Source organism: Mustela putorius, unplaced genomic scaffold, assembly GCF_011764305.1.
Source record: "Mustela putorius furo isolate JIRA1106 unplaced genomic scaffold, ASM1176430v1.1 tig00003972_pilon_pilon_pilon, whole genome shotgun sequence".
NCBI lineage: Eukaryota > Metazoa > Chordata > Mammalia > Carnivora > Mustelidae > Mustela > Mustela putorius.
This window is the reverse complement of record NW_025422115.1, coordinates 8,262,324-8,274,640: the sequence shown is the minus strand read 5'-3', so window position 1 is coordinate 8,274,640 and position 12,317 is coordinate 8,262,324. Positions and strand designations below refer to the sequence as shown.

General features: G+C 44.2%; 1 protein-coding gene across 5 annotated transcripts in view; it reads left to right on the top strand.

Moving 5' to 3' along the window:
- APBA2 (amyloid beta precursor protein binding family A member 2) overlaps window positions 1-12,317 on the top strand; it is a 249,547-nt gene that overhangs the window by 184,413 nt on the left and 52,817 nt on the right. For all 5 annotated transcript variants that reach the window (XM_045070615.1, XM_045070618.1, XM_045070614.1 and 2 more), the window contains 2 exons: window positions 10,986-11,066; window positions 12,165-12,201. In XM_045070615.1, coding sequence (XP_044926550.1) covers window positions 10,986-11,066; window positions 12,165-12,201 — 118 coding nt within the window. The remainder of the gene's footprint in view (window positions 1-10,985; window positions 11,067-12,164; window positions 12,202-12,317) is intronic.

Sequence of the window (12,317 nt, the reverse complement as noted above, 5' to 3'; positions counted from 1 at the left end):
GGTGCCTGGATGGCTATTAGTAAAGCGTCTGCATCTGGCTCAGGTCATGATCTCAGGGTCCTGGGATCGGGTCCCGCATCAGGCTCGCTGCTCATTGGGGAGCGGCTTCTTCTCCTGCCTACTCTGCTCTCTCCCTCAGCCCCCATTCTCTCACTCAAATAACTAGAATCTTCAACAACAACAACAACCAGAAGGAAAGACTTTTACGTGGAATATTATTCAGCCCAAAAAAGGAAGGAAATTCTGACGTCTGTCACAACCCGGATGCACCTTGAGGCCACTATGCTCAGTGAAATAATCCAGTCCCAAAAAGACAAATCCTGTATGATTCCCCTCATGTGAGGGTCCTGGAGGAATTAAATTCAGAGAGACAGAGAGTGGAATGCTGGCTGCCAGGGGCTGGGGAAGCAGGAATGGGGAGTTAGTGTTTAATGGGTGCAGAGTTTCTGTTAGGGAAGATGAAACGTTCTGTGGGTAGATAGTGATAATGGGTTGCACAACAGTGTGAATGTATTTCATGCCTACTTACCTGTCCACTTAAAAATGATGGAAAGGGGGGCTCCTGGATAGGTCAGTTGGCTGAGCATCTGCCTTTGTTGCTCAGGTCATGATCCTGGAGACCTGGGATTGAGCCCTGCATCCGGCTCCCTGCTCAGCGAGGAATCTGCTTCTCCCTCTGCCCCTCACTCTGCTCTTGTGCTCTCTCTTGCTCTCAAATAAATAATCTTTTAAAAAATGGTTGAAATGATACATTTTATGTATGTTTATGACTATTAAAAAAAAAAAAGGAAAAGAAAAAGGGCTCTTGGCCCGTTTATTGGCCTGAGCCAATTTGAATCATCTAAAACCAAGTCGAGCCAATCTGAGCCCATGTAACCAGTATCAGACACCTCCCTCCCCTGACACACACACACATTCTGGGCCAATCAAAACCAGTCTGGTGTAGTCACAGTAGAGATGAGTGGACTGCACTCCTTTGGCCCTGTGGTCACTGTTGTGCATGGTCACAAAGCAGTGGATCTGTTCATCGTTAAGTAAGATTGTTGAGGTCCTACTTTGTTGGTATCATTCAAATAAAAATGTATTGTCAAATATATCATTAAAATAACAGCTATTTCTGGGGCACCTGGGTGGCTCGGTCAAGTGGCTGACCGTTGATTTCATCTCAGGTCATGATCTTGGGGTCTTAGGATCAAGCCCCGTGTCAGGCTCCCCACTGCCTTTCCCTGTGCTTGTTCTCTCTCTCTCTCTCTCTCTGTCTCTCTCTCAAATACATAAATAAGAATATTTTAAAAAATAACAGCTAGTTCAACTCTCTCTTCTTATCCTTAGTGTTAGGAAAACCAAATATTCTACATTGTATAATCATAGAAGTTGAACAGGTAGATTTGTAGAAGCTAACTGGGTCATTGGTATCTTCTTTACATATAGCTGGCTAAATGTATTTTTCAAATTATGAATCATAGGACTTTGTGTTAGTGTTTACAGGTTTAGGCAGTTCAATTGAGTTTTTTATTACTTAGGACTAATAGTATTGACCAAGAGAGAGAAGTCCTCATGTTAGAACAGAGAGCTGGTCACAGCAATTCCATATTGGGAACAGCGACCTCTTTAGATGACTACAAGTCCAATATAGAAAAACGCCCCAGGAAATGGAATTCTAACATTGACTTAGTATTGATCATTTGATTTCCTTTTGACTTATGCACCTTCGTTGCCTTCATTTATCAGATGTCAAGCTAGCTTTCCCAGAATGTGAGTGCTGGGCTCTAGGCTAGGTGGGAGGGGCCTCAGGTCTCCCAGGAGAATGCAAGATCCTGCCACAAGGCCAAGAGACCATTCTTCTGCTCTGGAGAGCTGCTGTCATTAAACTCTGCTCACACAAGGCTTCTCACCTTTAAGTTGACAGGATGGGAAAAGATGCCCGTGTTTGCTGCCAACCTGTGGAACCTGTGGCTCCCCAGCCACAGATTTAGAAAGGGAGTGGTGTCGGTTTCTTCCTTTGAGAACCAAACCAAACCAAATGGAAGACTCCTTAGTTCCATAGCATGCTTTGCTTTAATAAGTGGAACCCCCGGGATGCCTGGGTGGCCCAGTGGGTTAAGCCTCTGCCTTCAACTCAGGTCATGATCTCAGGGTTCCGGGATCAAGCCCCGCATCAGGCTTTCTGCTCAGCAGGGAGCCTGCTTCCCCCTCTCTCTGCCTGCCTCTCTGCCAAATAAATAAATAAATATCTTAAAAAAAAAAAAAAAAGAGTTGGAACTCCCTTGGGTGCCTGGGTGGCTCAGTGGGTTAAGCTGCTGCCTCCGGCTCAGGTCATGATCTCGGGGTCCTGGGATGGAGTCCCGCATCGGGCTCTCTGCTCAGCAGTGAGCTTGCTTCCCTCTCTCTCTCTCTCTCTCTGCCTGCCTCTCTGTCTACTTGTGATCTCTCTCTGTCAAATAAATAAATAAAATCTTAAAAAAAAAAAAAAAAGAGTTGGAACCCCCTTCTTTTCCACAACTGAATCCAAGTGTAATACTCTGATGTGTGATGCAGGTGACTGGGAGGGAAGAGCCTCTGTGCCACCTGGACAACCCACCTCCTTCCCTTGGCCTTTGTGTCCAAGGAGAGGCTTAGTCCTCCACAAGCTGGTGGGTGACCTTCAGCTAAACTAAAGTGAGTATTACAGGTAGGGGGTGGTAAGTCTTAGGTTCTTAAAGGGCTCTGGTTATTCATTCTTTCCACATTGTTTAAAAATAACTTTTAAAGATTTATTTATCTATTGGAGAGAGAGAGAGCACGCGCAAGAACAAGGGAGGGGCAGAGGGAGAGGGAGAGAAATACTTCAGTGGATTCCCTGCTGGGACCCCAGCCGAAGTCAAGAGTCAGATGCTTAACCAGCTGAGCCACCCAGATACCTATCCATATTATTTTTAAACTGTAGCGATATATACACATAAAATAAAATCGACTATTTTGATCATTTTAATGTGTAGGGTTTGACGACATTTAGTGCAGGGTTGTGCAAGCACCTCTATTTGGTTCCAGAGCATTTTCATCCCCCTAAAGGGAGAGCTCATGCTTATTCCTCAGCAGTCACTCTTCATTCTCCCCTCCCCCTCCAACCCCTGCCAAAGACAAACCTGCTGTCTCTGGGTACAAATTTGCCTGTTTCCGGACATTTGCATCTAAATGGGATCACACAGTATGTGACCTTTTGCGCCTGGCTTCTTTTACTTGGCACGCTGTTTTCAGGGTTCCCCCATGTCCTAGCACGTGTCAGGACCTCATTCCTTTTCCTGGCTGAGTGATAGTCCATGGAAGGGATACACCATCCTTTGTTCATCCATTCAGTTTTTGACAGACACTGAGGTGGTTTCTGCCTTTTAACTGTTATAAATGAGGCTGCCACTAACATTCAGGTACAAGATTTTGTGTAAATAGCTGTTTTCAGCCCTCTGTGGGGTGGCGTTCCTGGATCACATGGGCATTCAGTGTGTAACTTCCTGAGGACTCCCATGCTGTTGTCCACCACGGCTCAACATTTTACATTTCCCCCAGCCATGTACGAGGGTCCTGGTTGTGCTCAGATGAGAAAGATCGAACCACCCCCAAGCCTTTAATGGTTCAGCCTTGGGGCTCCCCTCTTAGGCCCCTCAGGCTGGATCACACAGGAACTGCCGTTGTTCATATATGTATTTGTTTGTTCTCCGGCTTGCCCCACAGAGTGTCTAAAGCCAGCAGGGCTGGTGAGCTGTGCCACACTAGATGGGGAGATTTCCCTGGTCAAGATTTTTGTTGTATGTGTTTTTGGGGCCTCAGTGTAAGACACCCAAGTTGCTTGCTTGGGACCAGTCATATGGATGTGACCTTTTTTTTTTTTTAATAGATTTTTTCAAAGATGTATTTATTTGAGAGAGAGATTGAGAGAACGAGTGGGAGGAGAGGCAGAGGGAGAAGCAGACTCCCTGCAGAGCAGGGAGCCCGGTGTGGGACTCGATCCCAGGACCCTAGGATCATGCATGACCTGAGCCGAAGGCAGGCACTTAACCAACTGAGCCATTCAGGCACCCTGGGTGCAGCCTTTGGACAGTGCTTCATAAGGGATTGAAATGCAGGGGGCCGTTTAGGAAAATTCACTTCTGCTCTGAAATGCTGGGCCAAGCACCCCAGGCACCAGTGAAGGACAAAGTCAAGGACATGCTAGGTGGTCGTGGTGGTCAGTGGTAGGGGAGGTTTTAGCAAACCGGTTGCAGAGAACTAGGCCAGGCCCTGAGTGTGCCCTGGGGGAGCTCAGTGCAGGTGGCGGTCTCTCAGGCTCCAGGTAGGGCTGCCAGATGGAGTAAATAACAAGAGGACATGCAGTTAAGCTTGAGCCTTGGACAGAGGATGCAGAATTGTTTAGTATTGGTATGTTTCATGAAATATCTGGGCAGGGGATGGAGAGAGTGTGGGGAGAGAGACTCTCCTTAACCCTCCTGTTCACAGGCCCGCCTGGAGATGTTAAAAGATAGACTGACTGGCTGGTTTCCCTAATGGACCTTGTCATGATTCTTTGAAGCCACAGATTGGCTTCAAAAAGATATGATCACCCCCATGGGGATGACTATTATAAGAATAAATACTTCATCCCTAAGCTCTCATTCTCCTCCAGACAAATGTCATACGAGTGATCAGAATTCTAAGAGGGGCAGAAGAAAAAGAACAATATTGTCATTTTTCTGAGCCACCCGCCTGTCAGGGGACAGGTTGAAGGGCTTGTGAAATATGTTCAGGACGCAATAGGCAGACCTTCAGTCAGCGCACCGAGGCTGACACTCTCAGGGCGGCTCTCCATGAGCCCCCAGCAGGCTGTGGGTCCCGGCTGACCCCGGCCATGTGGGACAGAGGAAGGCAGCTTTGCTCAATGTCTGATGTCTTTGCGAACAGGGAGCAGATGATTCCCAGAGAAGGCTGTCACTGAACTGAGCTGTCTGTAAGCCTGGAATGTGTCTGACAAGGAGTCACATGTGAAGGGAGACAGCATAGTTCAGTGTGAAGCTTGTGGCTTGCCCGGCTTTGAGCTGGCGCTCTGTCCCTCCGTGTGTCACTAACGTGCTTGTCATTCAGGAGACTGCTTGGGAATGTTTGGTGTTTATTACAGATGGCGTGAGGGCGGGCGTGCTTGTTTGCTGTTGTTTCTTGTCAAGCCATGTGGGTTACGTTGCTGTATTTTCCATTTAATCAAGCAGACAAAATCTAAATTGACACTTAAAAAAAAATCCTAGCTCTGGCTTCACCAACTGGAGCCAAGATACTTATTAGAGCAATTTATTCAGATGAATATATTTTTATTACAGACAAATCATCCTGAACCCTGAACAGCTGTCCCTGGTCCTGGCATGTCCTGACCAGTCTCTGCCACACATTTCTGTTCTGTTCTCAGGGTGCCAGCAAGGGGGTCCTGCCCCATTTCCTCCCGCTAGATTTCACTTCCCAGTTTCACTCACCATCCTTCTCCCTTGGTGCGGCTTCCAGCCCCAGAGCGTCAAGAACAGCCCTCAGTGCTGGGCTGCTTCCCTGTTGGCTGAGAAGGACTCAGGTATCCTGGCTGGCCTCTCTTGCTGAGGTGTGGCTGCCTGCTGTGGTTTGGGGGTACCCAGAAGGGTGAGAGAGCATCTTCTGCTGAGATGCTGGGAACCCCCAACCCACGTGGGCCTCTATGATGTTAATTTCAGATGCTGTATCCCATGCTGCCAAGCGCGCCCCCGCCTTGCCCTCGAGATGAAAATCGGAGTGCCAGATGGGCTCTCCCAAGCCCACCTCTCTGAAAACAGCCCCGGCTGTTGATGATGAGACGTGGTTGTCATGGTGATGACTGGAGAAAATGCTGACATGGAGGAAAGGGTCGAGACTGTAGAAGCTCTGGGGAGAAATCTCTGTTATAAGTGGATCTCAGACCCTGTATTGCCCATGGTCACCACGTGCTGTGGCTCCATGCCAGGCGTTCCAAGGATGAGCATGAGGGCACAGCACCCAGCCTCTGCTCCCTACCCAAGCCCTCACCCGGTGGGGGCTGCTTCCCCCAGAGGGACCCCTCTTGAACCCATGTAAGATGAACAACAGGGCCGACATGGCCTTTTCCCGCAATGCATCTGGTGCCCTGACGAGAGTCTGTTGCCCTACATTCGTGGCAGAAAATGTAGATTCCACCCCAAGCTGTAATATTTGTAGATGTGGTGTTATCTTAGTCCATTTGGGTTGCTATAACAAAAATACCATAGATGGGGTGCTTATAAACAACAGACATTTATTCTCACAGTTGTGGAGGCAGGAAGTCCAAGATCAAGGCCCCAGAAGATCTGGTATCTGGTGAGGGGCCACTTCCTGGTTCACAGCCAGAGCCTTCTGGCTGTGTCCTCACATGGTGGAGGGAGTGAGGGAGCTCTCAGGGGGCTCCTGTTCATGAGGCTCCCATCCTTACCAGCTCATCTAATATGAATTATATCCCAAATGCCCTTCTCCTTGAAGGTTAGGCTTCAATATATGAAATTGGTGGGGACAAATTCAGTCTATAAGAAGTGTGGTTGACCCATTTTCATCCATCAGTTGGCTGGTTTGTTTCTTTAGGCATTTTGGAGATGACTGTTGTCCATCCAGCATTTGGTAAGATGGTGCAGGCCTTCCAGAAATGAAGTCCGTGAACTCAGCCTAGGAAAAGTCACCAGATTAGAACTCTTTCAAACAAGAGGGAAAACACAGATGTGCTCTAAATAGACCTTGAAATAGCCAAGAGTATAAGACAACAGAAGGTTTTCTGGGAGGATGTGGCAAATTTGGGTTTAATAAAGGCGGATGGGAATAGCGTTTGAGGTAAGAGTTCCCGTTGTACTCTTTAGGAGATATTGCCTGGTCTACTTTGGCCACAAAGGGAGGTGCAGAGCCAAGGAAGCAGAGGGAAGACTTAACTCAGAGACTGGGAAACCATCCTGGCTCCCTGAGGACCCTGGCAGGAGTCATTGCCAAGTCATCCTCAGCCCTACAAGAAGGGGCACTGTCCACTCAGCTTGGTCAGAACGGGTTCTAATGAAGTGGAGACCCTAGATGAATCACAGTCCTCTCCTCTAGGAAAGGATGGGTTCAGCTCCCAGAAAGAGGGCTAGGAAGGACCGAGGAGCATGCCAGCGTTCCCAGACCTGCCTGAGCCCCAGAGCCCTGCCTTGGGGCATACTGGGACAGCAGGATGAAACCAGGACCCATGTGAATTATCTGAGAATTCACAGGGCTTGGGGTGCAGACAGTTCTTTGGGCTTCCAGCAAAGGAAGCAGAGACCAACCAACATCAGAACTTCCTGAGCCCCAGCTGCAGCTATGCTTCCCCTCTGTTTCAGGAAAGCCTCATTTCTTCCTGTAGCTTGAGTTTTAAATTTTTCTTGGTATATGGTGATTCCCTCCTTTCTTCCTCTGTGCTCAACCTTCCCCATGCTTGAAGCCCAGCCCCATTTTTCCCACCTCCTATCCGAGCCATCCCTAGACTCCCCACTCACCCCCCATCCCTGCCTTTGAGATGTAGTAGTGTTTGTAGTCACGAAGGGGATGCTCAGCTAGGAATCCGTGGTCTTCTAGGTGTCATCAGTGCCAGGAGGGTGGGCCCATGTCCCTTCATTCTTCTCTAGCCCTGCCAGAGAGACTGAATGACATCAAGGAACACAACAGTAACAGTCTAGACAAGGAAGAAAACCAGCAGCAACATCTTGCTATGCCATCTAGACCTGTGGGAACCTAGCTATTATCTCCAACACCTGAAGCCTCAGTCTTGTAAGCTGTAAAGCAAGAGTGGAAATAGTGTAAATTAATTATTTCTATGTAAACATGAGTGTAGTATATATTTATAATATAAATTTATTTATTTGTAAGTATAACTTATCATTAATCTCATCATCATCATTATATTGTTACTGCTTGATAATTTATTTCCAGAAAGTTCTGAAACTTCGCATGATGGCTTACTAAAACCTCCCTTGGGGTTTGTAGAGTGATTTTGGTGCTATGGATCTGGACTCTACATTCTGGATGGTGCAAAGCACCATATAGAGATACTCAAACTTTAAATTTTGTTAAAATTTGAGATTTTGGTTTGATGTCCTCTTTAAGAGAAGACTTATGACATGTCCTTGGAACATTTTGTTTTCCTTAGTAGTAGATTGACTAATTTGCATTAACCAACAAGTTTAGATTCTAGAGTTTAGAATTTGCATTAAACTAAGAATTCAGGTTTTTTAGAACTATGATTTTAAACTCTTGGATATTGCTGGGAATATAAAATCGTACAGTTGCTGTAAAACAGTATGGGGGTTCCTCAAATATTACAAATAAAATCACAATATACTCTTGCAATTCAATTCCTCTTAAGGGTGTATATCCAGAAAATTGAAAGAGGAACTCTAAGAGATATTTGTACCCATGTTCAGAGCAGCATTATTCACAATAGCCAAAAGGAGGAAGCAACCCAAGTGTCTGTCACTAGATGGATGGATAAATAAAATGGGGTATATGCAAATAGAAGAGTATTATTCAGTCTTGAAAAGGCAGGAAATTATGATACATGTTACAATATGGATGAACCTTGAGGACATCATGCTAAGTGAAACAGCCAGTCACAAAAAGATAAGATTCTACTTATGTGAGGTTCCTGGAGATGTTAAATGGACAGAGACAACCAGTGTCTGGGGGGAGAGGGTAATGGGGAATTAATGGTTAATGCATATATAATTTGAGATGAGCAAGATGGAAAGAATTCTGGAGAGGGATGGTGGTGATAATTGCAGAATGTTAATGTACTTAATGCCTCCAAACCATCCACTTAGAGTGGATAAAATGGTAAATTTAATGTTATGTGTGTGTTTTACCACAATTAACAAATAATAAATAATAAAATTAGAAAATCTGATTCAGAATATGAAGATGACACAAACAAATGGAAGACATATCATACTCATAGAATGGAAATTGATGTTGTTAAAGTGTCCACCCTACACAAAGCAATCTATAGATTCAGTGCAATCCCTATCAAAATACCAAAGTATTTTTCATAAAACTAGAACAAATAATCCTAAAATTTGTACATAAACACAAAATACCCCAAATAGTCAAAGCAATCTTGAGAAAGAAGAGCAAAACTTGAGGTATCACAATCCCAGGTTTCAAGATAGACTACAGGGCAATAGTCATCAAAACAGTAGGGTACTGGCACAAAAAGAGACACACAGATCAAGGAAAGAGAATAGAAAGTCAAGAAATAAGCTCCTCGGGGCACCTCAGTGGGTTAAGTGTCTGCCGTCAGCTTGAGTCATGATCCCAGGGTCCTGGGATCAAGCCCCACATGGGGCTCCGGCTCAGCGGGAAGCCTGCTTCTCCCCCTACTGCTCCCACTGCTTGTGTTCTGTGTCTCTCTGTCAAATAAATAAAATCTTAAGAAAGAAAAAGAAAGAAGCCCCTCCTTGTATGGTCAAATATTCTACAATATAGAGACAAGAATACAAACGGGAGAAAGATAGTCTCATCAGTAATGGTGCTGGGAAAACTGGACAGCTGACTATATGCAAAGAAAGGGAAACTGGGTCACTTTCTTACGCCACACACAAAAATAAACTCAAAATGAATTAAAGACCTAAATTTGAGACCTGAAGCCAAAAAAATCCTAGAAGAAAATACAGGCAGTAATTTCTTTGGCATTGGCCATAGCACCATTTTTCTAGATAAATCTTCTGAGGCAAGGGAAACAGAAGTAAAAATAAATGGTTAGGACTTCATCAAAATAAAAAGCTTTTGCATAGCAAAGGAAGCCATCCACAAAACAAAAAGACAACCTACTGAATAGCAGAAGATATTGATGAATGATATATCCAGTAAGGAGTTAATCCCTAAAATAGATATAAAGTTATGCAACTCAACACCAAAAAAAAAAAATTAAATAATGAGCAGAGACATGAATAGACACTTCTCCAAAGAAGGCAGACAGATGGTCAACGGGCACATGAAAAAATGTCCACCATGTCTCAGCATCAGGGAAATACAAATGAAAACTACAGTGAGATATCACCCCATATGTGTCAGAATGGCTAAAGTCAAAAGAGATAAGCAATAACAAGCATTGGGAGGATGTGGAGAAAGGGAATTCTTTTGCAATGCTGGTGGAAATATAAATTGATGCAACCACTGTGGAAAACAGTATGGGGGTTCCTCAAAAAATTAAAAAATAGAACTACCATATAGTTCAGTAATTCCATGGCTAGGTGTTTACCCAAAGAAAATGAAAACACTAATTTGAAAAGATATATGCACCCCATGTTTATTGTGGCATTATTTGTAATAGCCACGATATAGAAGCAGTCCAAGTATCCATTAGTAGAAAAATGGAGAAAGACGATATGGCCTACATACACACAATGGAACATAGCTCAGCCATAAAAAAAATATGATATCTTGCCATTTACAACATGGATGGACCTGGAGGGTATTACGCTAAGTGAAATAAGCCAGAGAGAGAAAGACAAGTATCATGTACTTTCACTTATATGTAGACTCTAAAAGACAGAACAGATGAACAAGCAAACAAAAACAGACTCATAAATACAGAGAACAAACTGGTGGTTTCCAATGGGTAAAGAGTAAGGGGGTGGTGATGGGCAAAATAGGGTAAGGGGATTGAGAGGTACAAATATCAAGTTATAAAATAAGTCATGGAGATGAGAAGTAAAGCATAAGAGAAGTAAAGCATAAGAGAAGTGAAGCATAATATTATAATCATGTTGTGTGGTGACAGATGGTAAAAAAATGATTCAAAAACATTTTATAAATATAAAAGAATACATATTAATTGCAGATGAGTTTAAATGACACATATACACATATACATGCACATACATACACGGGCATTTCATAAAATTGTGTCATATTATATCTTGGTTTATTTCTCTAACATACAGAAGCACCATCTTCATCTTTTACTTTCTGGTTTCCAGGTTTGCAATGGCTTGGAGCAGCCGAGGAAGCAGCAGCGCTCTGATCTCAATGGACCTGTGGACAATAACAACATCCCAGAGGTAATTTTTTTCCAAGGATAAGTGTTGTGGTTTAAGTTCCTAATATTGAAGTTACCACACCACCATGGTCTGCTCACCCTTTCCACCATGTTCTTATCCCAGCCAGTGTCTTGGAAGTGGGGATTCAGTCAAAGTTGGGTGTCCCTGTAGGAAAAGGAAGGAAAGTTTCTTTCCTGCTGATTCAGGCTCATACACACTGTGGGTTCATGCGTTTTCAGTGGCATGTGGGGTTGGGGGTAGGGAAGTTCATTTATGCTCCCTGGTTTGACAGAAACTTGTTCTACTTCATTATCTTACAGTTATGTTCTAAGTTAGGGTTACTCAATAATGGCACCATTGACATTTGGGCCAGAGCATTCTTTGTTGTGAAGAGCTGTCTTTTTCACTAAAGGATGTTTAGAAGCATCTCTGGCCTCTATCCACTAGATGCCAGCAGCACACAACCTCTTTGCCAAGCTGTAACAGCCAAAAGTGTCTACAGACATTACCCAATGTCCCCTTGGGGACAAAAAAGTCATCCTGATTGAGAACCTGTTTAAAACCTGTTTTAAACCCACAACATGGTTTTGAAAAACAATCTTATATAGGTTAACACTGCCTTGATGGAGGTTGTTAAAATGAGGCCTTAAACCAGTTATTTCCCTTTTCTGGATGACATAGTTTGGATAGAATTTTCTAGCTTTGATGAAATAAGTCTGGCCACCCATAGAGTGGTGTCCAGTATCCTTTATCTTGCTTTTAAAGATGGACCCTAGTAATTCTCATGCCCACCAATTGGAGAACTATTGGTTGTATGGTCTCTAGCCTCCCTTCTAGCAGTGACATACTAATCTGGGGGTCCCTAACTTTAAATGATGGCCCTTTGTACCCCAAGTTTCCCCCATGGGAATGTTTCCATGTGTCCTGCCTAAACACCATGGTGCCTGAATGCCATTGGTTTGCTTTCTGGAGCTGACTTCTTAGGAACATCAGACACTCAGTAGGGTTTAGCTTTTCAAATACAGTACTCTTCTTAGCCTAGATGTTTTAGGCCATCTACTTACACTGTCATGTGTGTCTTTTCTTTTCTTTTCTTTCTTTTTTTCTATTTCCCAATAGACAAAGAAGGTGGCATCATTTCCAAGTTTTGTGGCTGGTAAGTGACTTTGAATTTACTCTTAAAGAACAGTTGCATTTTTATCTCAAAGCAAATGGTATTTTTACCTTTGGTTTTCTCCTGCAAAGCTTGTGCAGAAAGCACACCTTCAAGGT